At 38.5% G+C, this 27683-nt stretch overlaps 1 protein-coding gene across 35 annotated transcripts in view; it reads left to right on the top strand.

The window, feature by feature from the left end:
* Positions 1–27683, top strand: part of SORBS1 (sorbin and SH3 domain containing 1) — a 317838-nt gene that overhangs the window by 226032 nt on the left and 64123 nt on the right. For 14 of the 35 annotated variants that reach the window (XM_063434302.1, XM_063434301.1, XM_063434304.1 and 11 more), the window contains 12 exons: positions 1604–1717; positions 2781–2807; positions 2890–3002; positions 6674–7456; positions 8007–8357; positions 9608–9746; positions 12482–12511; positions 19235–19413; positions 20220–20237; positions 21175–21238; positions 25601–25675; positions 25952–26014. In XM_063434302.1, the coding sequence (XP_063290372.1) occupies positions 1604–1717; positions 2781–2807; positions 2890–3002; positions 6674–7456; positions 8007–8357; positions 9608–9746; positions 12482–12511; positions 19235–19413; positions 20220–20237; positions 21175–21238; positions 25601–25675; positions 25952–26014 (1956 nt within the window). The remainder of the gene's footprint in view (positions 1–1603; positions 1718–2780; positions 2808–2889; positions 3003–6673; positions 7457–8006; positions 8358–9607; positions 9747–12481; positions 12512–19234; positions 19414–20219; positions 20238–21174; positions 21239–25600; positions 25676–25951; positions 26015–27683) is intronic. The other 21 variants (XM_063434324.1, XM_063434314.1, XM_063434319.1 and 18 more) reach the window with 18 other exon arrangements.

The following is a 27683-nucleotide window of genomic DNA, read 5'->3' as shown; positions in this document are numbered from 1 at the left end:
CACCACTCACTGTCCCACAAGAGAAGGCATCGGCTGATAGAGACTATCACTGAACCAAGTGTATGGCGGCAGCCTGCAGAATCCCAATGACGAACCCAAGGTGCCTTTACCACGACCACTTACCAAGCATATGGACTGTACCGGGCAGCAGGACACTCTAGAGTCACTTGAGTATACCCCAGACAACAATGAACACTTATTATGGGACTCATCCAAGGCTAACTAGTTTCTTGAAAAATATTATGTTTTGCACTGCTAGCTAGTCTCTCCCCAAATTGTTAAGGAGCTCAGCTGAATATAGCTGTGTCTGCTAAAAATGACCCTGCTAGTTGAAATCTTTATGTATGCCTATATTAACCCTTCTGCTCCTAAGGAACGCTACATGTCTTAATGTTCTAAGCCTGTAACTAACCAGCTTGTATTTAGCTTCTATACACCTTTAAAAAATTGTGCGACACTCAGAATGCCATGTAACTGTTAACTAATAATTGTTTACAAATTGCATGTGATTACTATTGTGGCATTGCTAACATGCATATGTTCTTTCGTGCACAACAAAAATAAAGAATATAAAAAAAATTATAAATGTTAATGTTTTTTTTTCCCCTTCTTTCAATTAATTGCAACTATGTCAATCAACAACAGAGTTTTTACTATAATCTATGAACTTTATTAATTAAAATTAACCATGATGAAATGAAAAAGGTGTATATATAAAAAAAATGTGAAAACATTAGTAAAAAAATGCCTAAAAACTGAACGATACAGCCTACTACACAATAAATGGCAAACCTAGAGCCTGATTTAGTTTGTAGCTAAAAGTACAAGCACTGTATTTCCGTTGTGTTTTTAAGGGACACACTGGACACCTAAGACACTTCACTTTTCAGTTTCCAAAAAAAGTGCAGATTTCAATAAAAAATTGTCACTTTCATAAATTAACCTTGTTTACACCCTTACGGCTGTCAATCAGACAACCGGTCCTGTTACTTCCTGGTTGTTTACCTCAGTGGACATAAACTCAAGAGGCAGCAATTGCTTAGAGCACCTGTCATGCAAAAACGTTTTCTAGTGCTGCATTGGGATTATTGGGCTAGACTTCATTGGGCTAGGTAGTATAGAGCATTAAGAACACTGTGCCTATGAATGTTGTGCCACGACACACTTGCTGGTCATAGTAAGTTCTCTAGCTAACAAAGCGGTTAAAAGCAAGGCTGCATAGTGTGTGACAGCTAGAATAAACATGTGACCGTGACTTGGTAAACATGGCACAATTAATGGGCAGAATCGTATGAGAGAATGATTTTCTGACATACAATTGTAGTTCTATGTCGTTGGAGTTTACTCAATTTCTGCTTGCTTTATTTTTTTCTACTTGTGAAATCTGTGCTTTTCTGTTAAGTCTGTGTCATGCATGAGCTATTGATCTATGATAAGTGTGATATGACATTACTGTTGGACTTTTGATGCATATATTCCATGACATGAAAACAAAATCAACTAAATCTGAGAGTTTTTTTTTTTTTTTTACATACTACAAACTGTGCTAGTACAGTACCATAATGCTATATCATTATCTTATACTTCATTTTGTTGTATTTAGAAGCAGATCCCACTAGAGTTTGCACAGGGAAAGGAGCAGTGACTCTTAGGTCGTCTACTGCACACGGAGAAGTTGTTAAACGACGATCCACGCTGGATATTGAGCTGTCACAGAGTAAGTTTTATGTTAATTTCTGAACATTATTATTAAAGGGCACTATAACTCCCTATTGTGCCCCCCTCCCTCGTTCCCTCCTCATCCCCCCTGTGGTGCAAAAGGTGTTAAAAACCCATCTGCCTCTTACCTGACTCCAGACCAGCACCGATGTCCCTTCGCTCCTCCCTTGCTAATGGCAGCCGACGTGGAGACCTAATATACATGGGCGGCAAGCACCGCACTCACTTTAGGACTTCTCCCAAAGGAAAGCATTATATAATGCTTTCCAATGGAGTTTTGGGTGAGGCTGGTTGCCCTCACATATAACGCATAGAAATAAATTATTATTTTTTACAGCATATAATCTTTTTGTATATATATGAAGAAACAAACAAACAAACTTTAGAACATACTTGTGTCATACATTATAGGTATGAGATACACATTATCAGAGCCTTTTGAGATATGTAATACTCAAATATAGTCTGCACCATACTGCAAGTGTAATACCAGCTGATATTTACTGGAAATGAAACTTTGAAATTATGTTGTGAACTACATAAAAGTGTAAATCGCAAAGAAATCATCTAAATGCTCATTGGGTTTCTAATTTTTTACAGCCATGTTCCTAGAAAAAGCTTGTGAAGCCCTACTGTCTACAACTAGTTATGTATGCACATAAGAACACATAATAACGGTCACGTCAAACATTCCGAATTTATATGTTTATTACAGGTATTAAAACTCTAGCGTGAATGCCATATGTCTTGGAAGTCAATGAGCCCAATTCACATCATGTTCACAGCTTTCAACCACTTGATTGTGTTTTTTGCCTTTCAAACTGCAAGAGTCAATTGACAATTCTTCCTTTATTGCTCTGAAAGAATTCTTTGTATCCGCAAAGGTCAGAACAGTGAGGACATGATATGTAATGCCAGTTACTATACCACTTTGCATTAGTAATCTGCTCTCGGAGCTGAGACCCGCTTCTAGAGCGTGTTGTTCTCTATGGTGCATGTTTAACTGTTTGTCATTTGTTTTTTGTTTCTTTTCATCCTCCTGTGTTTTTGAAAATAATAAGACGAAACACCAAGTGAAGGCGACCCCGGTAAGAAAATTGTTAGTCTCTACATTCTTTATGGAGGTGAAGTAGCTTTATTATTAAAAAACATTCATCACAATCTGTGCAGATGATCGACCTCCTTCGGCATTGGAGTCTAATGGGGATGCTCAGCATTCGGCTCTGGCAGCCAAAGGTTTCCGTAGTGTTCGACCTAATCTAACTTCTGATGGCAAGTCAAAGGTACTATCTTTCTTCAAGCTCTCTGTTTGGTTATGGGTGTATGGAAAAGAGTATTCAAGTGCTATTATTTACTATAGATTTCATTATTTTTAACATCTTTCAAAATCTTGCATTATTATTTTTTTGTTGTTTTCATAAATAATTGTTTTTTTAAAGATGTATATCTATGAAACCAAGAGGGTTGCAGAGACGTTGTGGCAAGCTTATGCAATGTATGATACTATACTGTAACTAAACCCCTGTATTTTATGCCTCAATTAGGTGTTTCTTTTTAAAAACTGTTCTGTTAGCTTTGAAATTGCTGTTTAGTGAATGAGTGAGTGAGCTGGATCAAGGCTCAAAATGTAGCCTACCGTAGTGATTAGACATTCATCTGTGGTAAGTGTCTACAGCCCTCCAGGCATGCAGTGGCAAGTAACTTTTAAAGGACCACTATAGTGCCAGGAAAACATACTCGTTTTCCTGGCACTATAGTGCCCTGAGGGTGCCCCCACCCTCAGGGACCCCCTCCCGCCGGGCTGTATAGAGTGGAAGGGGTTAAACTTGCCTCTTTTTCCAGCGCCGGGCGGGGAGCTTTCCTCCTGCTCTCCTCCTCCTCTCCGCCTCCTCGGCTGAATGTGCATGCGCGGCAGGAGCCGCGCGCGCATTCAGCCGGTCTCAATGCTTTCTTATGGACGCTGGCGTCTTCTCACTGTGATTTTCACAATGAGAAGCACGCAAGCCCTCTAGCAGCTGTCAATGAGACAGCCACTATAGGCTGGCTTAACCCTAATATAAACATAGCAGTTTCTGTGAAACAGCTATGTTTATATAAAAAAAGGGTTAACCCTAGCTGGACCAGGCACCCAGACCACTTCATTAAGCTGAAGTGGTCTGGGTGCCTATAGTGGTACTTTAAGTCCTGGTTAGTAATGTAGGGCTCTTAGTACTAAGAGATGGGTCTACTACCACTGCTGGATTAAGGGCTTCATGGCCTCGAGCGCAAGGTTTTGATAGGCCCAGTTAGTGGTTGTTGCTTATGTACAAATATACATAGCAATATCTATACATCTTTACATGCCTGCATACTATAGTCATTGTGGGTATTTATAAAACCATTTACACATGCATGTACATGTTAATTAGATGTTATGAATCATACAAACCATGATTGCATGCCAATATAAGTTCATCTTTACAGGAATTAAATGTGATTTTGATAACGTAGGCCCAGCCAAGTCCATTAATCAGAGGATATATAATATATATATAATATATAATTTATCACACCCTCACTGATATGTAAGCATACAGTCATGGGAAAAAGAAAGTACACCCTCTTTGAATTCTATGGTTTTACATATCCGGACATAATAACAATCATCTGTTCCATAGCAGGTATCAAAATTAGGTAACTACAACCTCAGATGAACAACACATGACATATTACACTGTGCCATGATTTATTTAACAATAATAAAGCCAAAATGGAGAAGCCATGTGTGAAAAACTAAGTACACCTTTACTGCTTCCATGGGATTTAAGAGGCTAAGTAGCAGACATGGGCCGCTAATCAAATGCTCTTAATTAATTGATCATCAGCAAGTGTGACCATCTTTATAAAAGCCGAAGTTTTAGCAGTGTGGTGGCCTGGAGCATTCAGGTGTGTGTTAACACAATGCCAAGGAGAAAAGACATCAGCCATGATCTTAGAGAAGCAATTGTTGCTGCCCATCAAACTGGTAAAGGTTATAAGTCCATCATTATATTGTACAAAAGATTATTCATGAGTGGAAATCATTCAAGACAGTTGCCAATATTCCCAGGAGCAGGCACCCCAGCAAATTCACCCCATGATCAGGCTGTGCAGTGCTCAGAGAAATTGCAAAAAAACTAACTTCTCTAGAGCCCTACTTTAGCATGTTAAATGTTACAGTTCATGACCGTACCCTTAAAAAAAGAGTGACCAAGTATGGTTTGTTTGGAAAGGTTGTCATTAGAAATGCAGTCATTGAGTCATGAACTCCTCTGTATTCCAAAGTATTCTAGAGTCAAATGTGAGGCAATCTGTCCAACAGCTAAAGCTTGGCTGAAATTGGGTAATTCAACAGGACAATGCTCCCAAGCACACCAGCAAATCTACAACAGGATAGCTGAAAAAGAAAAGAATCAGGGTGTTGCAATGGTCCAGTCAAAGTCCAGACATCAACCCGATTAAAATGCTGTAGTAGGACCTTAAAAGAGCTGTGTACAAATTAATGCCAGCAAACCTCAATGAACTGAAGCAATGTTATAATGAAGAGTGGGCCACAATTCATACAGAAAATGGTTACTTCAAGCTACTGCTGCTAAAGGTGGTTCTAGAAGCTATTGGTTCTACAATGATAAGGTGTACTTAGTTTTTCATGCATGGCTTCTCCGTTTTGACTTTATTTTTGTTAAATAAATCACGATATGTAATATGTCATGTGTTGTTGTTCATCTGAGGTTGTAGTTACCTAATTTTAAGACCCGTTGAGCAATAGATGATTGTTATTATGTCCTGATATGTAAAACCGTAGAATTCAAAGAGTGTGTACTTTATTTTTCCCATGACTGTATATGCATGGAAAGTGCATGATAGTATGACTGGGTATGCATATGTGTTTGTGCAGAATAAAGAGGTTTGTGATGTACCATAGATATGTGTTGGTTGGTTTTATTTAGGATTGATATTTAGTGTGTGAAGTGTTCAGTATGTGTGATTAATATATGTGATATGGTAGGAATGCATATCAGTGTAGTTAGTTCATGTTTGTAAGCATGTAATATTAAATTGAACAGTGGAGCATTGAAAAACAGCTTCACGCACAGCACACATAATAATCTTTGTTGGTTATGGTGCTTAGAATACCCCTTTTTAAACAAAAATGTATAGCATTTTTGTGCGAGAGAAAAAATCACTACAAATGTTAAGGCCAGTCTAGTCTTAAAATGGAAACATAGCTGAATTTCCAATTAAGCTATTTTGACCTCAAATGTGAAATTAACTTTTTATTCACGGCAGTTCATGTTTATGTGAATGATTCTATGATTTTACTCTATTTCCTTAACACATATGGGGTTTGTTCAATAAACAGTAAATTGTGGTAGGTAAAATTAGGAGCATTGAGAAATATTTCATTTAGGCTTGGTATTTTGACTGGTTAATGAATAAATCTTGTATATACTGTAACTCTGAACATGACCTCCTTTATGCCACCCATCTACCATGACCAGTCTATCTGTATGTGTGTGTTTGTGTTTGTGTGGGGGGATGCCTGAACACTTTGTGTCTAGACTTGTCTGGATTGCTACTAATATTCTCAGTAAGATATGTGGCAGGGGAATACCTAAATTTTCCTAGTAAAGCACCTTCCAATGACATTCTAAGGGATAAAAAGGCAATTTATAGAGATATGTGTATTTATATTAATCTCACTCTAGAATTAAACGAAAATGAAAACACAACTTTTTAAGCTTTATAAGGTTATATTATACTTTTTTTTTTTTTTTTTTTACGCCAAATACAGTTTTACTTTTTACTTGAAGTTATATAATTGGGTGTCCATGTTTGCATTTGATATTGGTTATATTTTTTTAATCCTCTTTAATCTATTTCTTCCTTCTTCCATTTTTTTGTTTATTTTCCATTCTACATATAATCCATGTAGATATCTCTTCCTCCCCCCATTCCTCCTCCCCCTAAAGAGGAGAGCTTTGCATGGCGTCCACATACTAACACTAAACTGTCTTACCTAAAACCAGTACCAATTCTGGACTGCATGTACATGAATACTCCTAAGCCTTATGTACCTCCCACAGCGTCAGGAGCTAACTTACACCATCACTCTTCACCGTGTGTTCCCACTGGATTCCAGGACATATCAGCAGACCACTCTAACTTCCCAGCATCTTCCATTCACGCTGATCCACAGCATGTTGATAGTATTTCCTTATCAGACACGTCACCCAAGCACCACCCCAGTGAGTCTAGCGGTCTGGATAGAAGTGTTGTTGGAATGAATTCCAGTCATGAGACTAAAGCTGACAAAAAGGTCAGCAGTCTATATGTAGCTTGTTTATCTAACAGCACTGGCTCAGCTGCATCTGAAAATCCCACCGGCGTTGCACATGATAAAACAGAGGGTGCTGAATTGGAAGCTGATGTAACTAAATCACCAGCCACAAACATTGTTACTTCGATAATAGACACCGGAAAATCCCCACCTCCCATCCCTCCCAGGCCATTCTATGACCCTTTCCCAAGTAAAAATTCAGTTAGCTATGGTGAAATAGATACTTTCTGGAGTCAGTATCCTCTTGATCAAGATATGGGACAACGCACAGAGCCAGATACACAGCATCCTGCTTCTCGTACGAACATGACTGCAAAGGAACCTTATTTCCCATCAAGGCAAAAACAACCCTTAAGGTTCCAGGGATACAGACACATGGTACATGTTTATTACTTTTTTCTTATGATCTTTTGTTTTACATTTCATTACATGCAAGCTCATAACTAACCTCCTGTCTTTCCGACTCTTTAACTCTCCCGTAAACTGATAACTTTTTCTGAAATGTGGAAATCTTTTATTTATTCCCCCCCCCCCCCCCCCCTCTTTTGTGACATTTCCGGTAAATGGATATTATTTCTTTTGAAATTGTCTAATGCCAGCTCTTTGACTTTTCCAGTTTGTAAGCCGATCGTGTTCTCTTTTAGATCTCAGTTTTGTAAAGTATTCTCAGTACAATGAGCCCTCTATAGTTGGATAGCTGTATGTCAGGGGAGTTCAGAATTCTGAAGTGAGGAAAAGTCTTATGAAAAAGCGCTGTCTGCTATGAAAACATTGGCTCAATACTGGCAATGCTTCTTTTGACACATATGGTTGCTATACAAGAATATGCAGCATGGGAGTTTATTGGACATGTAGATGCATGTCACCTCACAGCTGCACTGTACCTATGCTAGTTTCACCTGTATAAATGACCCCTTATTTCCTACAGGATTGCACTTCAAACACAGCTCAGCCTGGGGTTATAATAGTACCACTCATCCAGGTTAAAGCTGAAAGAGAGCAAGACGCAATACCGAGCACTCCACCACCACCCCTTGTACCAGTTGGCAAACTCTCAGCATCTCCAGAACTTGTCAGCACTCCTTTGGCTTTACCTACACTCGATGATTTTATACCCCCTCATCTGCAAAAGGGATCAAACCATATCCCAAACTCTAACGATTACTCTATTTCAAACAATCTGCCACCATTATCTCCACCACCTTCACTGGTTCCTCCAGTAACGGAGGATTCATACAGAGTCTCCGGACATGAATTCAGTGGAGTCGACTCTCACACAGTAAGCTGCTGCAACCCTTCACCGTTTTCTCAGCCTATACTCACAAACTAGGACTTCCTAAATCACCTACTAAACTCCCGAGAGGACAACTCCTGCCCTATGCCAGGAAGCATGACTAGTGCGATCTTCTACGTCTCTTGCTTTAGTGCATGCATTCTGCATCCGAAACCAGCTTAATAAATTCTGACTTCAGTCTGTTTTATAGATTGTGTTTAAACTAGGTTTGTTTTTGTTTTTTTAGCAGTCCAGTAGAAGTTTATGAATTTGTGAAACTTTTTTTTAATTTTTTTTATTAAATAGAAAATGCTTATAGTAAAATTGCGCAATACGTAATTTCTTATAAATGAAAATATTTCATTGTAAGTAAGACTCAATTACCTTTACAAAATACAATTTCTATTATCTTTACAATGTACACTTTAGCTCAAACTTCTTCAATTGCATGTCCCCCAAAGATGTTTTTGAACTATAACATCCTTATCTGTCTATGAGTCGTGTTGTGTTCCAACAACATCTGGTGGACTTCCGTATGCTACATTGTGAAATATAATCATTTGAAATGAACTAGTTAATTTGTAGCATTATCTAAGGTGCCTCAGTTGCAAATCTTCTAGAAAATAAATGTAATTGGGGCTCCCAATTACCTTAAATGTTGATTAAATTTACATGTATTGGACATGCCAACAGTGGTAGGAGATCGTTGGCATTTTACAAGGGTAATTAAGTGTAACTTATATTTTTGGGGGGAGGGATTTCCCTTTAAAAAGATTATAAAGAGTAATTCATAGATTCATTGTGTAATGTTGTTAATGTACATCTTGGACCTCTTGTAGCATAGTTGTGATAGCACACCTGTTTTACATAGCTTCACTAGATTCTGCAGGCGTCTTGTTGTCTGTGTCCGGAGTGATGAAGCAAAGCTTGTTTTTCTGCCTATCCTGATGAAGCCAAGTAAAGTAGTCCGGTTTCATCTGATACTGCATGTGTTTTGCATGTCTGACTACTTGCCATTAAAGAGGACCTGTCACTCTTTTCACAAACTAGACTCGAAGTTCTTCTAGTGTGGCAAAGATCACCAGAGCAAACTTTCTGCTAGTTTTGCAATAAAACTTTTATTGTGGTGTTGAATGGCTAAACGATTTTTAAAGCGTAAGTCAATGCCAGCACTTTCTTCTATTCTGGGCTTAACATGCATATCTAGTAAGACTTGCGGATCTGATCAATGTGATTCCATTATGCTTTACTTTCAGGATCCTGTGGCAGATGAAGTTTCGGCGTACAGTTTAACTAATGATAAACTGCCCTCACTTGCTCCAGCTAGCAAACCTTCTGTGTACCCCTCAACAACTACTGTAAACCCAACTATTGTACTATTGCAGCACAACAGAGGTAAGGCTCTCTGGATCTTGTGAAATCATGATTTCGACACAACGTTTAGGGCTTGGTGTTTTTTACCCACTTGCTTTCCATCTCCATAATCCTATAAACTCATAGATGTGTTGAGCTATGGGGACTTTTTAAAGCTTTCTCTACTGTTAAATGTTTTGCAGTCCATTGGTTTAAAGAATCATTTGTGCCTTTGAGAATCAATTTTTAGTGTCCTAAATTTCTGATTCTCTGTTTCAGAAATTCGAAGTTCTGTTTTGGCCTAATTCCAGCCAATAGGAAACCAAACTCCTATCCTGTAGAATTTCTGGGGGCTGGGAAGAATTTGTTTACCCTTTTTATGCTTCAATATGTTTTTATTTTACAAATTTTTCAGTGAAAAAAAACCTGTCAGACTTATTCAATAAAGTGAGAATGCAAACAGAATTTCAAATTTAAGGTCCAAATAGACAACCTGGAAAAAATCTCCAAATTAGCTACGCTTTCAGTTCAGCTACTCTGACCTTTAATTAGAAATTGACCTTCCATTCTCACTTTAGTAGATATCCATGAAATTTGTAAGCCTTTGTGTGCCTTTGTGATACCTACAAAAGTGTGGGCTGATATCTAAAAAAGGTTCAGCAATCTGTGCTTACTTACCTATTTGTAATGGCATTCTAGGAGAGTTGTGCATACACAGTCTCAAAATGCCTTTTACCAATGAGCGGCTCCGTATTCTAACAAACAAAAAAGTTTACCTTACTAGTGTTGTTTGTATGATAGCAAATGGGGTCTAAGGTTTGAACTTGAAGATGATGTGTTGAAATTGAACCAAGAGTTTAAGGTAAGAATTTTCTACAGTTGAGAGTAACAAGCTGATTTTCTGCCACACAAATTACTTGAGTCAAAACTATATAACTATCTGTACAGTGAATTTCTATGGCCTAAAATTTTATAAAATAAAGAATTTTGGGTGGGCATTCGGGACTCTGAAATAAAAAGTATTCAAGATTTAAGAAGAAGGAAAAAAAATCAGAAATGATAAAGGCAACCTGCATTTTTATATGTGGCATGGAATGACCCAACAGTAAATTTCAGAATTGAGAACGGAGTTCTTGTCAATGTTTTAACTTTTCACAATTTTATTATATAATATCTCTTTTTAGATTTGTATTTTGTCTTTTTTTTGCAATTTTTGTTGTGGTGCTATTTGCTACATTATATTTCTACAACTCTGCAATGTGATCTGTCCAGCTGCTAATATGCAGCCATGCAGTTGGTCATATTTTATTTCCGGAGCATTGTAAATTGCTGATCTGACATATTAATAACAATTATTATTTTGTTCTGCAAGTTCTTTTGAAAGAAGCAGTGTTACTTGGTGAAATCAACTGCCCTTTGTAAACTGTCTTCTGAAATCTTCCCCGCTTACTAGGCAAATGATGGTTTATAGTATTCAGTGCTGAACTGATGGAAGTTATTTGAAGGATTATACACTGAATGAAATGACTGCAATAACACATATTACTGCCATATGGCGTTCTGCTGCCCTTTTATAATACACGTTCTTGTGGAATCTCACAGCTCCTGAAAAATTGTGTTATATTGAGGATGTAGATGTATAATGAACGACTTGTTACCCATCAGTCACTGTCCTTTCTCAAATAAAGAGAGGCATGTACTAAAGAAGTGTGAAAACAAACTCGATATTAAGAAATAGATACCACTTTTAATTACTACTTTTTTGCGTTTAGCACTATTAATAAATATATTTTTGTAACTTTATAAATTACTAAACTATTTTAGGGCTTTGGTTCACCATACTTTAAGAACGCATGGTAATGTTTTCTTTTAATGGAACACTACAAGAACCATAACCACTTCAGCAGCCAGGGGACTTCTTCCAGATTGTCTTTGCAGAAGAATCTTGTTGACTCCACTGAGCTAGGGCCGCACTCATTGGCTGAGATCATCGGCTAAGTGCTCTCTGCCAATGAGCGAGGTCCTGTATTGGACCTGTTCAGCTTAATGTAGGCATCTGACTTCTCTTTTAACAGAACAATGAATGAGACATGGGTGCCCATAAAGTTTTAAAGGTTTGACAAATTACTCTGGGAGAGCTCCTGGGCACTCCTAGCACCATTGCCATTTGTAGTTATGGTGTCCCTAGTGTTCCTCTGACACTCAAATTTGGACATTTGATATTTACTCTATGTATTTTATTTACGGTTTATCACAGCAGTGTATTATATTTGCGATATTGTTTTTTGGTGGTAAAGCCTTAAATAAGAATATTTAGATAAGATGAACTGGTCATTATTGCAGCTTTACATAATGTTAATTTTTTTAAATGATTTTTTTAAAATGTTTTTATTGTACATATGCTGGTTAGTACATGCCCTCCCATAATATTTTAGAATAAAGTAGCCATACATAATAACACTGATAGTTACATAGTTACATAGCTGAAAAGAGACTTGCTAGAATTATATGTTGAATATCCTCAGTGGTAATTTTTAAAAAGATGGTTTTAGCAACTTGGTTTGTCGGTTTGACCAATGGGGTACAACACTGTCACGCTACAAAAGCTTGGGGTTCATTCTAGAATGCTGATTGACCAATCACAGCTTTGCCTGATGTGTGTTCACTTGTGTCACATTTTCGAATGAGTTGCTAATACATTAAATGCATGTTCGTTCTGCACACTCTGATTGTCTCACGTTATTTCTTTGCTTTTTTTTCCCCCCTCTTTGTCACAGAACAGCAAAAGCGACTTAGTAATTTGCCAGGTATGAAATGAACACGTTCTGCACTTGTCCTTTGCTTGTTATGCACTTATTAACTTGGGGCAACTTTCTTTTGGTATTGTATTCAATGAAAACTCTTGATTTCCCTGCTCTCCTTAAAATGAATATGTATTGCTTTTTATTCAAAAATAGGACGCACAAATTAGCATTGGCATTGTAAATAGCACATCACCCGTGCCTTGTTCAGGCACTGTACAAGATCTGTGCTAACGTGATACTGTTCTACATTGTACGGTTATCAGTCAATATAAATGCCAACTATGAATAATGAATACAGTAAATCATACATCACCATAAATTGGGGAGGATTGGAAGGTCTCTCTAGAACAAGCAAATATCAAGAGTTTTGTTGAAATAGCCATAAGTCGTAGATAAAACCTATGACCGATATCATCAGTTTGTGAGGACAAGTTGTAGATGTTGAGGTCAAATAGACACCTTAGATGCTAAATGGGGTTTTAGTCACATATAATGACCGTATAAATAGGATTATCCTGCCAGCTACGCAAAGACGCCCCTGTTTTAGCAGGTCCTAATTTGGGGTTTGATTTTAATATTTTTTGATAATTTTTTCAGGTGATCTTAATCTGTTAAAAAAAATTTTTTTAAAAAAAAATGAAATAATAATAATTCAAATGATTTATCTTCAGACGTCACCATTAAAGTCCACAAGGATTTTTGCATGTGATTCATTTTAAAAACCTTTCTAACAGATCGTGATCATTTTAAAAGCTTATCTATAAATATTAAATTGAAACCCCAAGTCAGTACAGTTCATTGATAGGAGTAAACTTTATCGGAACTGTACTGAGTCCATTTAATTTACGGGACCATTTGAACGCTATTAATGAGGACTCCTTGACAGAAAGATAGATTTTTATCTTAGAAAGGAATTTTTATGTAATGTTAATAGTGTGCTGTATTTGGCTGTTTATTCGGATCTGTATTTTATCTATATCCATCAAAATGTAGCGTTGCTCCATAAAATGTTAGATATTTGTAATGCTACACAGTTTACTGCCACATTCTCACGTTTCTGTTGGTGCACCTTATTTTCCATATGGAGTGTAAATACAAGAAAATATACTGCTGGAACTTACTCGTTCTACGAAAAAACACAAAAATCTCCATATTTTTGTTAATGATGCGAGTTTGACATTTTCCCTCCATGTCTACATTCTGGTTTGTGTGTGAAATGTGTATATTTCTCATTCACAGTGAACAGGCTCCCTCTAGCGGTTATAATTTGTATTCCATGTCGTAGCAAATTAGAATACTATGGAAGTAGAATTGCTTTGGAACTGGCTTGACACGAGATGGTCAGATGGTGTAGTCAGTCATGCTGAAAAGTCCCAATCCGTCGATGCTACAGAAAGTAATATAAAGCATCAAACCTGCTGTTTGCTAGAAGTTTAAAAATTCTATATCCCTGCGTCACTGGGGCACCTCCTAAATAACAGAGAAACATTAGGCTGGCAGAGTCTGGAATATGAGTCATGTTTAGTGAGGGCTATAAAATGAACAGATGTCTGGTATGAATCAAAAATCTAATTACTGCAGTCACAGTGGATTAGCAATCAGGCTTATACTATTTAACTCTCGGATTGCCAGAGTCACAGTGCTTGATGTGTGCGCATCCTGTATCTAACGGGCTGGTATATTTAATATAATTGCATTCAATTATAGTACGGATGGTAAGTAGATTTCTAATATGGAAATGTTTATTTGAGCACAAAATAAATAAATAAAATGTAAGGATTCTAAAAGATAGGTGTAATTTTGTCAAAACATTCTGTCGTGAGCAGCAATCTTTTTGCTTTCATACAAATCTTTCGTTAAGCACATTTTGTTTTTTGCTTTTATGTTGAGTAATAGTGAGCCGCAAGATCACTGTGAACATGCAAATAGAGGTAGATTTTTAACCTTAAATACTGTGACCCTGTGCGAGACAGCTGTTCTTTTGCAGTCCTAGGTTACGTACTCACATATTTCAGATTTTTACTTCTGCACAGATCCAAACATGTGGCTATTACTCTCAATAATATTCTCTTCTGTCCCATAATCACTAAGAAGAGGAAGCCAGCAAAGTCTATTTTTAAATCCAATGTATTTTTGTGTTATCTTGTTAGCAGAGCATGTCCGTATGAGATGTTTATCCTTCTACCATGAAATACATGTTTGGTGTTGAGTGTAGACAGGCTGCTCTGGTTCTGAATTTGTTGGAAAGATATGTGTTTAATAAGTGTTCTGCTGTGATGTACCAGAGCTATTTCTGGTCCTCTAGTGTGTTAATTCCTCCACTCTTCATCATGTACCTTCAATTGATTGTTTTTTGCTTCAACATTCCTATTTGAGCAGAATTGAGATATACATACCGTATATACTCGAGTATAAGCCGACCCGAATATAAGCCGAGGCCCCTAATTTTACCCCAAAAAACTGGGAAAACTTATTGACTCTAGTATAAGACTAGGGTGGGAAATGCAGCAGCTACTGGTAAATGTCTAAATAAAATTAGATCCTAAAAAAATTATATTAATTGAATATTTATTTACAGTGTGTGTATATAATGAATGCAGTGTGTGTGAGTGCAGCGTGTATGAGTGCAGCGTGTATGAGTGCAGCGTGTGTATATGAGTGCTGTGTGTGTGTGTGTGTGTGTTGCAGAGCCTTGATGGGGGGTGGGCAATTTTATTATTATTATTTTTTTTATTATTATTTTTTATTTTATTTCATTATTATTATTATTATTTTATTTTTTTTTATTTTATTATTATTTAATTTTTTTCGTCCCCCCCTCCCTGCTTGATACATGGCAGGGAGGGGGGCTCTCACTCCCTGGTGGTCCAGTGGATGGGCACTGTGTAGGAGGGGGCTGGCAGGGAGCTCTTACCTCTCCTGCAGCTCCCTCCTCCTCCGCGCCGGTCCGTTCAGCTCCCTCTGTCAGCTCACGGTGTAAGTCTCGCGAGAGCCGCACTATGACCCCGAGGCTCTCGCGAGACTTACACTGGGAGCTGACAGAGGTGCTGAATGGCCCGGCGCGGAGGAGAAGGGAGCTGACAGGAGCTGCAGGAGAGGTAAGTAAACGCTCTGCAGCCCCCACAGCCCCCAGTCTATATTATGGCAATGTAAATTACATAATACAGACAATTGACTCGAGTATAAGCCGAGTTGGGGTTTTTCAGCACAAAAAATGTGCTGAAAAACTCGGCTTATACTCGAGTATATACGGTACCAAAAAAAATAATGTAATGTAGCTGCAGGGACCTGCCATGATGTTCATCATTAACTGCACATCTGGGGATTGTTTTAGGTTAGTCATTTCACAAATATATTCCTTACAGTAAGGAACTTTGAGCTTTTCTGACTTTCTATTGGAATTGGGAAGAAGATTTGTATAAGTGAAGAGTAAGTTTGACGATAGAGAACTTATTTCACCTCCACAATGTCTTTATGAGCGGAGACTGAAACTTCCTTGGCCCTGGACTTTAATGAACTGATCGTCAACACATCTGTCTCCTAATGCCAAGGGCTATTTTTCTAAGGGAAATGCCATGTTCTATTATAAGGGCAATTTGGACCAGGTATTCCATACAGGGCCAGATAAAGAGCCCAGTGGGCCTGGTGCTGACAATTATGAGGGGCCTAAGTACAGAATCTTATCGACCAAAAACACTAAAACAGTCATACCTCTCAAGTGTTATGTATCTGGTGGATATGTTGCCAGAGGGAAACTCATAGGATGCAGCTATAAGAAAACTCAGATTCTCTTAAAATATGCTAATCTCTCTCTAATTCATGCTTTCAAGTAAATCCATAACCCCTAACAGCAGAGTCCAGTGAAGCAGGAAGTAAATGGGCGGTGTAAAAGGATAGACCACTGAAGCAGAACATGTAACTAGAACTCCCGGAAGGGACAAACATGCACAAAAAGGAGGCATGTCTGCCCAAAGAATTAAAAGGCTAGCCTGGCATGAATCCATGTCAGGCTGCCTGCCAATCATGCATGCTGGCCAACAGCATCCTGAGTTTGGCGTAAATGCGTCTAATGATGCGCTCGCTCCATGTTTTCTAAGGACTGTCCCCTAGCACCCACATGTCCACTTGTCTCCTTACCTTCTTACTAGCAGTCAAGATATAGTCTCAGACAGAGAAAAGGTGGATGTAGTGAGTGTAGAAAAAAAGGGAACATGCCACAGTGTTAGAGAGACCAAAGTCAGCATTACCTTAACTTATTTCATTTCAGCTAGTCCACACAAGTGTTGTTTCCATGCATCCCTCTTAATTTTCCATACTTATGTGAAGAGTAGTTAGGGTTGCCACCTTTCTTGGAAAAAAATACAGGCCTAACTAATTTGTATACCTAATTATGTATGTGTGACATCACATGATGTAAATCACAAGGAGTGACATAAGAGAAAATTCTGTAAAAAAAACAAAAAAGACTTACGGTTTGATTCTGCTGTATAGATGGATTGCTCCCAGTGTCCCCATGTTTGTGTCCCCATGTCGCCCAGTGTCCCCATGTCACTAAGGGACACTGAGAGAAATGGGGATACTGGGAGACATGGGCACACAGAGACACTAGGGACATGGGGACACTAGGGACACTGGGAGACATGGGCACACAGACACTAGGAACACAGACATGGGCACACAGAGACACTAGGGGATACTGAGAGACATGGGGACACTGTGACACTAGGGAGTGCTGGGAGACATGGGGACACTGAGACACTAGGTACACTTAGAAACTGGGAGACATGGGGACACTGAGAGACTTGGGGACATTGTGTCCCTAGTGTCTGTGTCCCCATGTGTGTCTGTGTCCTCATGTCTGTGTCCCCAAGTGTGTGTCCCCATGTCTCCCAGTGTCCTCTAGGGTCTCAGTGTCCCCATGTGTGTCTGTGTCCCCAAGTGGTCTCCCTGCGTCCCCATGTCTCACAGTTAACCCATCCCTCACTTACCTGAGCTGAAGGCTCTCTGCAGGCTGGGAGCTGCTGTCTGGACTCTCTGTGCTGTGTAACTGCTCCCCCGCAAATCAGTGAGGAGAGAAATGCAGGTATATGCTGTAACTTCCAATCCCTGCCTCTGTCCACACACACAGCGACCCCTACTTGCCGGTGCTGGTATTGCAGAGTAATCTCTGTTTACAGTGAGAAAAATACTGGCATTTACCCTAAGAGTAGCGTAAAAAGAAAAAAAAAGCAATGTGCCTATTTCATGGATTTGGGCCTGGAGCTGCAGCTCCATCAGCCCCTATGTTAATCCGGCACTGATTCCCTAGTCTATTTATTGGTATTCATTGGTCTATTTAGTAAGCCCAAGGTGAGTAGATACCTTGTGTTTTGTATTTTACAAAATTATTTAGAAATTCCCCTATCTCTCTACATTAAAGGACCACTCTAGGCACCCAGACCACTTCAGCTTAATGAAGTGGTCTGGGTGCCAGGTCCAGCTAGGGTTAACTAATTGTTTTATAAACATAGCAGTTTCAGAGAAACTGCTATGTTTATCAATTAGTTAAGCCTTCCCCCTAATTCTCTAGTGGCTGTCTCACTGACAGCCGCTAGAGGCGCTTGCGTGATTCTCACTGTGAAAATCACAGTGAGAGCACGCAAGCGTCCATAGGAAAGCATTATGAATGCTTTCCTATGTGACCGGCTGAATGCGCGCAGCTCTTGCCGCGCGTGCGCATTCAGCCGACGGGGAGGAGAAGAGGAGGATCGGAGGAGGAGAGCTCTCCGCCCAGCGCTGGAAAAAGGTAAGTTTTTACCCCTTTCCCCTTTCCAGAGCCGGGCGGGAGTGGGTCCCTGAGGGTGGGGGCACCCTCAGGGCACTCTAGTGCCAGGAAAACGAGTATGCTTTCCTGGCACTAGAGTGGTCCTTTAAACAATTTAACTTGATTTGGTGCGTCCTAAAGTGTGTGGATTGATATATGTGTGTGTTTATACATGTTTGTGTTATGGGTTATGTATCCATATATGCATCCTTGTAAATACAATGTTTTTTTGTGTTGGAAAAAAAATAAAGGCTAAAATATATAAATAAATATATATATATATATATATATATATATATATATATATATATATATATATATATATATATATATTGAATAGATGAGTGAATTGTGTGTCTGTGTATATCTTACATTACAATTTGTCCGCTACTATACAGAACCAACCCTTTTATTATTCTGTCCATATCCAACACTATACTCCATGTACATATGAAATAAGATGCAAATGCTCAGCATTGTGTACAGTTATTTATCAAAACCTTGCATTGTGTGAAGTCAGCACTATGCACTTTGAAAACATTTCAGGCATCCCATTTGGAAGGTTGAAGGTTAAGTGTAGATATAGACCTAGTTTTAAGGATGTAATAGAGATGTAAGTGGATGGAACAGTTTGGATGAAGGAGTTAAAGGCAAGTGACCTTTGGAGGACAATATGAATTGCGATGGAGGAAATGAAAAATGTAAGGTAATTAGATGTAGGGAGTGGAGCCCAACAGTGTTTCCTTTGTCTATCGTCCATGGATTATGTAAACCAGCTCTGATGGCCTCTTCACCTACTTTAGCAGTTGAATTGTACTTCCGTTTACATTGTTCTGTAGTTTGAAATGTTCTGCTCTCCTAATGAACATGTCATTTTGCCATTGATAGGAGCAGGATTTTGACTGGATTTCTTCTGTAATTAGTAGATCCTGCCTTCGATAGATCTCCTGTTGAAAAAGCACATCCAGTAATCGTACCGGAGAGGAAATGCCAGGATAACAGCCAGACAGAGAAAAGGGCAATGGATTATACGAGGAGGGAAATCCGAACCCCTCATTATCCTGGGGATGTCTCTTCGGATGACTTTGGAATACCACTACGGGTAAGGTCTTAATATTTAATGCTACAATGAAAACAAAACAATGTCCGTATACTATAGTGCGATCATATTTTAAAAAAAAACTGTGTTGGATTGGCTTATAATTCATATGGAAGCGCTACGGAATCTGTTGGCTCTATATAAATGGCAATAATAATAATTTAATTCAAGTTTACAAGCAGTGACAAAATTACTCTTTAAGTAGAAATGAGAAGAAACTGTGTATGAATCGAAATGTTTGTAACTAAGGGTCCTTTTCACTTCATTGTGTACTGTAGGTGAGATAGGTTGACAGACTTTCTGAATTGGAAAAATCTCTATCTCAGGTAGTTTACAATTCTCTCATGAGCTCACAATCTGTAACTTGGCAATTTTATCTGCATTTAATACTGAATTCATATGTGTACATACATCTATTCTCAGTTCAAAACTAACTTTCAGGGAAGAATCCTATATTGTCATAGGGCCATTGGTAAGTTATGAGTTTAGAAGGAACTTGTTAAGAGACAAGTTACTACAGTATCATGGCTAAAATATTTAACCGTGGGTAACAACATGACAGGACTTGACGGGAGGTGACAGCAATGGATTTTTAATTTAATTTTTTATTTTATTGATGTGAAGCTTTATTCTGACCAAAATGTGGAGTCCTGGTTCTTAGTAGATATATGTTATGCGTAATGTAATGTATATACGTTTATGTATATAAATCTATATCTTTCTTAGTGACTTTAATGTTTGGATTGTATATATTGCCCGCCAGGCTTTAAGTATCCTTTTGTTTCTATTTTTACCTTTCCATGGGTCAGTGGACAGAGTTTTTGTCTGTGAGTGTTAACCTGCCTGTAACTTGGCAATTTTAGACCTCAACATGCATTGTATCAATGTTAATATGTGACTGTGTGCTTCTGTTTGTGTGTATAGATGTAAAATTCATTGTGTTTATTTGTTGTTTTTATCAGAACCTGTCTTCCAGTTTTCAAAGTATTTAAATGCCAGCCTCCAAATCAGGGCTAGATTAGTAATTTTCCCTCTAAGATTAATCATAAAGCACACTAGTTTGACACATGCCTTTTAGTATATGACGACTGACTAGCACTGCTGTCTACTTTATTGCACAGTTAAGGTGCTGTAACCCTTCACAGCATTGCCTGGTTATATACACATCTGTAGACTGTAAATAGGTAAAGAGTAAGACAGAAGAATAGTTTGGTATATTAAAGGGACTCCAGGCTGGACTTGGTCATTTGAAATCCCAGCATTTCCTGCAAATCCACAGGCTTTGCAGATTCTGCAGTGAAGTTACACTGCCAACTATGAGGCTTATTTAACTTTTCCTATATGGTACCAAAAATTAGTAGTGCCTCTTTCTCTCTGCTATCCCCTTGGCACCCTGCCTTGGGTATCAGCTAATATGTTATAAACCCTTAGCAGTCACTCTACTAGTACTTGGTTCTCATTAGGAGTTTATTGATGCATTGTTTTATTTAACTAAGCAAATTTAGTTGTCTGTGTAAATGTTTGTGTTTATAATTTTGTCGGTGTGCTTGTGTGCTTTTGTGCAGAAAATGATTTGGTATTATCATTTTTTTTCTGTTCATGTATTCGCTACTGTGTTTATCTTTGTCTGAAGCACCACTCTGTTGTGTTAGTGTGGGCATTGCAATTTATACAAGTGCTTGTGTGTAGCTGTATGACACAGTGTTAATGTTGTTACTGGTAAAATTTGTGCTGTATGCATAAACTGTGTTACTTGTTCCATAGAACACAGAGAGATCAAAGGATTGGTACAAGACCATGTTCAAACAAATCCACAGACTGAACAAAGGTAATTTCTTTTTGTCACTTTGTTATACTGACCCCTATCTCATGTTTACCTATACCATCCGCTATTATGACATAAAGTTGTAACTTTTAGATCATGGTGTAGCTTCTATTATCAAGCGCAAGTGTAGGCAACCTTAGGCCCTCCAGATGTTGTGGACTAGATCTCCCCTAATTCCTGTAAAGCATAAAGGGAGATGTAGTCCACAACATCTGGAGTCCTGAAGGTTGACTATCTATAATCTGTCATGTGGCTTCATTCATGATTTTTCAATGAATTAGGTTATTGTACATACATACTGCAGTTGTAAGTGCTTTCATAGACAACTGGGACAGATCATATATATTTAAAAAAATACTTGGTAGTGGCGCATAAATCAACATGAATTCTTCCAATGAAAAAGGAATGCATTTATTATAGCAAGAAAATTGGGTAGGTGGTGCTGCCTTGTCCCCCTAATACAGTAATAAAAAAGTGGAGGTTCAGGGAGCTGCCCTATTTGTCTGAAGCAGGCAGCTGACACAGTTGCTGACGTCCACTTTTCAGGCAGTGAGAAGGTTTTGAATGGGCATTCCTCACGCTATTGTGCCCTTTTGTAAGAAAGTAAAATGCCATTTTACTTATATGCCATTCCACGCTGCACTCTGCGAGGTCACCCACCTCCTTGGCTGAGATCATCGAGATCGATGATCTCAGCCAATCAAATGCTTTCCAATAGGAAAGCGTTGGAAGGCTTGGCACATGCAAATCAGATCGTCTCTAATGACCTTCTGATAGAAATAGCCTAGTTTCACTCAGCTATTTCAGAGAAACACCTCGAGAGGCTATCAAAGCGACACACATTAGAGGCATTTAAACCCTGTAATGTAAACATTGGGATATGATACACATTCCTCTTCAATGAGATGATATGAAGTGATCTAGATGCCTATAGTGTCTATTTTAATACTTTTATTGCGTGCTTTGAAATGTTATTGTTTATAGTGTACAGTTTTTTTTCCTGCTGACAGGCTTTCAGCTCATGGACAGAGAATAATCTATCTCTTAATACATCACAGTGGTCCCTTGCTGCTCAATACTCTAGCATCATTAAATTGAGCTAGTATTTATATCTTGATCTAATTAAATTCCAATCCGTGAGGTCCGAATGAAATTCTCCTACTGGCACATCAGTCAGAATGCTGTGCTCCGTTATGTGAACACCTAGTATAAAATTGCACTGAGAAAGTTCACAAACAATTATTAAACTTTACCGTGACAGAATCTGTCACAAAATTCAATGACTTCTCTTTTGCTTTGGGTATGATTAGTGAAAAAAAAAAAAATTGTAATTAAGGCACTCAGTGCAACACAAACACTACAACTCACTGTTGTAATTATGTTGTTTAAAGTGCATTGACCCAGGCACTACCTCAAATTTGCCTGCATTGAAAGTATGGAATTAAACACGTCAACATTATCAAGCTCAATTTTGCATGTTAAAACTACTTGTCACTAGTGGCGCCTGTGCAACCCTAAAGCACATGACTATTGGCTTGCTTGCATCCCTGTTATAAAGTTCCTCTTACCACTATATTTCTGTCTTGCTGGCAGTACCATCCACTTCAGTTACAGGCCATTTCTCATAAACTCCCTACTAGATACCAGTCTGCTCCAAGACCTGAGACTGACTCATCTTAACAGACACCCCAAGCTCTTTTAACTTAGTAAGGTATCCTTACTCATGCACAACAGCCTGCATGTCTCTCCTTAACGACTGGTGGTATTCTTCCAACCCTCGTTTAGGTTCTTAATAAAATGTGATTTATGTGCTCCGTGGAAAATTTGATAGCTCGGCTGCCTGTCACTCTAGTCGGTTCTTTAAGATTATTGTGGCCTCGCATCACACTTGGCTACTTCTGCTGACTCAACCAGTTACGGACAGACCTTTTAGGGTTGCCCACTGCTTTCTGTGGCATCCACTCAATGAATCTGGGTTTTCCTTCTTCTCTCTCTTTTTTTTTTTTTTTTTTTTTTTCCTGCGTCTTTTTTTTTTTTTTCAAATCAATTATTGTTTTGAAGGGAAAAAAATTATATTTTCGTAAATCTTCTAAATAAATATGTAGTATCAAATAAAAGTACACTTGCTTTAATCCAGTAACAGTACAAACAAATAAAATGTGTCGTCTAAAATGTGCATCTTGTACTTTAAACTGTAAGTTTTGGGGTCCCATGCAAATTCTGTTTCAAATTCTAAAATTCCCTTTGAGTATGAAGACTAGCTCCATTTACTTACCCGGGAGAGAGGCCTGGTGCTGCTTGCAATGCTCGCAGAGTACCTCCAGAGGGCTCTGTAAACAAGGACAGGCCATAATGAAACACTGACTGACTGAGATCTTTTCTAGAGCAAGTACAATTGTTCTCACTCTACTAATTTTAAAAGTATGTGGCAATTGTATTATGTACACTCAAGTCCCATGGCTCACATAGGCAGCAGGGGACTACAGGGGCCTTCAGCATGCCACTTCTGTCATCACCATTTATTCAAATATATATACTAGTTACCATGCATTGTTCATTGTTTTTTTTAAACTGTTTTCCATGGCTACACGCAAGTGCAAGATCACCATGTGCACTTGCAATCATTGGATAAAGAATCTAGTCATTCAATAGAATAGAGGACTCAGGTTGGGCACATGTAAGGAAATTATTACACGACTCATTGTATTGTATCATCTGAAAGGTTTGATGCAAAAAGTGTCCTTGTCTGTTGGTTCCAGACACTTTTTTTAGTTGCAGAATAAAGATACAATGACATTGTAGACTATTATTTTGCTTCCAAATTTGTTGCACAGCATGACATTGCCCCCAGGTCCATACAGAAATTGTTATGCTTTTCAAGACGAGTGTAAATGTATTTGGATGGCATGTACAAAGTCTTGATCTCGTCTCCATTAAGCACCTTTGGATAAATTAGGACACTGTGAACCGGGCCTAGTCACCCAGAATCACTTACCCGATCTCACCAGTACTCTTGAGGCTGAATGAAAGCAAATACTTGTGCAATGCCCCTACATCTAGCAGAAAGTCTACTGAATGGAATGAAAGTTGTTCCTGCAGCAAAGAAGGACCATCTGCAAATCAATACCCAATTATTTTGGAATAAGCTATTTATGGTGCTTTTGTTCACATCCCTTTGCCATGTAGGTACAGGAAAGATGCAAACAGCATTTACATAACGGCATGTGTTCTGATAGACAGCGAAATATGGGAAGTTACAGAATTGTTTATTTAAAAAAACACATAGGTATAAAGCAAGCATGTCAAACTCAAAGGCTAGCACGAGCCAAATAAACAAGGTTAAAGTTTATGTGGGCCGCAGAAAATAAAAACTACTTAAGTATTCATAGAAACGTAGGTTTGTTTTGAAAAGTACAGTATAAAAAAAACTCATCCCCCTCTACTAAACCCCAGCACCACCCTCTACTAATCCCCAGCCCCCCCTGTACTAAATCCCAGTCTCCCCCATACTAAATTCCAGTCCCCCCCTTTTACTAAACCCCAGCACCACCCTCTACTAAACCCCAGCACCACCCTCTACTAATCCCCAGTCCCCCCCTCTGTACTAAATCCCAGCCCCCCGCCCCCAACTCCAAGTCCTCCACTGTCCAGCTGTGGCCATCAAAACACTGGCAGAAGTACACACTCAGTCTCTGACAGACACACACTGACACACACACACTCACTGACACACACACACACATTTACACATTCTTGCATATACTCACATAATTTTCTTTATTGCTCCCTACCTTTGTGAGCTGGTGTGGGGCCTCTCCCTGGGGTCCAGTGGAGGTCTTCTCTCGGGAGCTCAGTCTCCCTGCTCCTCACGCGCGCGGTTTAGTGGTGCCGGGATAAAGTCATATTCTGGAACCCGGCATCACTAAAGGCCGCACGCAAGGGAGCAGTGAGGAGCAGGAAGACTGAGGTAAACTTGAGCAGAGTAGGCAGCTGCAGTGTGGGGAGAGAAGGTGCCTACTCTGCCATAACATGTTAAACCCGCGGCTCGCCGGGTCGCAAATATATTCATTGTCGGCCGTGAGTTTGACCTGCTTTATACTATAACGCATATAGCTACAACTCTTTTGGTTTGCAGCCATTGTTTGACTGGGCACAGACTGGCAGAAACTTATAGGAACTGTTCTTGATTCCAATACATCACAGACAAATATTATGGCACAATTTTGTAACTATTATTCCCTAAATGAGTTATTACTGCACATTGATAAATATATACCACAATCTTATTACCTCTTGGCTTCTGCTCCTTGTAAAACATCTCTTACTGTTTTTTACTTTTCCTTCAATCTTTGCTGTTCTCGTTAGACTCTCCAGAGAAAAACCCTTACTGTCCTACATACATATTTCCTGAGTCTACTGAGGTCAAACCTAAAACAGAAGGTACTAGTGGATTTGCTAAAACAGTTGATTTTATTCTGAAAACATCATACCTATAACATAGTTAAATTAAAATCTAGAGAAAAAAAATCTATCTATAACTATAATTTATTCAACTCTGCAACTTTGCTAACATATTAATAGTTTTATATTTATTTTATTGCGCTAACATTATTAAGGGCATAAGCCTTAAAGCAATTGTTAGAAACTGGACGTTTTAGGTAAATGTGGATATTCTCAAAGTCCACTGCTTTTTTGTGCTGCTTTTTTCTGCTGCAGAGCACAATCCTTATACTCCCACGTACCAGTTTCCTGCTTCCACTCCTAGCCCTAGTTCTGAAGGTACTGGAATAATTTATTTTCTGCAAAAAAGCCCCACGCATTTTGCCATCATGTCCTCACATTGTTTCTGAGGTTTTGGTTTGTAGTTGTGCTTACATTAACACATAATGGTCATGGGAGTGGATTTGCAGTGATTTTATACTATGTGTGTAATGTGTTTTTTATTTTTATTTTTTTATTTTATATGAGAAGTATTTTCTAATATACGTTCTATGTTTGTTACCTCATGATTTTGTGTTATGGTTTTTAGCTACATTTTTATTTTATTATTCTAAAAACACACAATCAAGACACCTGATGGGCAGTTACCTTTAGGAACAGTTTCATGTTAATGTTTGATTTTTCATCATATCCTCAGTTTGCTATTCACAGCTTGTTACTGTCAGGATAGTCTAATACCCAACATGCAGAACTTAATTTAACATAAATAAAAATAAAGTCAGAAACCCTCCAACATATAACCGGACTTTAGAATTGCCGAAATGTAGAATATTGAAAAGTACAGGACAAACCGAGGTCAGAGAAATAGAGGGTACATAAACATTAGACAAGCCAAATATCCAGGGATATAGAAGTCAGAATACTCAAGAATTAATACAAATAACGCGTTCTCAGATAACCAAATTGGAAACCACAATAGGCTACTGAGAAAAATTCATATTGAGATTAAAAATCCAAAGAACATCTCTGATTTGTTAATTGAGGTCACATGAGATTGGAACATGCATGTACATCATTGACATGATGATGCACTCACGTACGCAAGCGTCATATTGGGCAAGAGCTATGGAGCTATAGAGGCCCTTGCACGCAGCGGCCGACGTCTCTCATGCTTCCAGACTTGGCCACTGCTGAGGTAAGACAAAGACCTGTCAGCATTTCCATGGACCTCGTAGGAATGCACCACTTCAAAGTGTGCCCACCGGGTTCGAGACTGCATTGTAAAGGAGCACGGCAGACAGGCATTAGGACAGTTACAAAAGCATACTCCCAACAACTCCCAATTATATCATAATCATCTACATTATAACATCCTGTCAGCATAGACAGCTGATGTGGATAATAAAATAGCATGTGATAAAGACGGAAGAGGAGCCAAGCCTAGCATGCTTCTCTGAAACTCCATATCCTGCTAATAAAAAACGTTTCATGGCAACAAGTCCTTAGTATCTTGAATGTAGGTCTTCTTTATCCCTAAACATAATACCCTACATACTCCCTAATTCTAAAACCTCTACCCATAATTACTCCTAAACCTACTGCTCTGGGTACACTGCTGTAACGTGTCATTAACTCACTTGTTACAATAATGTACTTGGCACTGTAAAGATACCTGTCGTAAATGGAGCTATAATGAGGCCACAGTCTTTTTAATGCAGTGATTGTCTAGCATCAGTATAATGACATCTGCCCTTTAATAACAACATTTTCAAGCCAACATTTTAATGGGAATTTTTTAATTCTTACCCGCCACGGCAACTACCATTTATCATTCTAGAAATCTTGTGCTCATTATTCAACAATTACATAATGCTTTTAGATTAATACACCATTAATGATCAACAGCCAGCACAATCAGACTTTATATCAGACCTTATATTCAGTTAAAATAAAGGTGGACGTAAAATCGTATTAATGTAAAATGTAATTGGATGTAAAGTTGGGTCTG

This window comes from Pelobates fuscus, chromosome 10, assembly GCF_036172605.1.
Source record: "Pelobates fuscus isolate aPelFus1 chromosome 10, aPelFus1.pri, whole genome shotgun sequence".
Lineage (NCBI taxonomy): Eukaryota > Metazoa > Chordata > Amphibia > Anura > Pelobatidae > Pelobates > Pelobates fuscus.
Note: the sequence above shows the minus strand (reverse complement) of the source record. Positions and strands in the feature narration are given on the sequence as shown.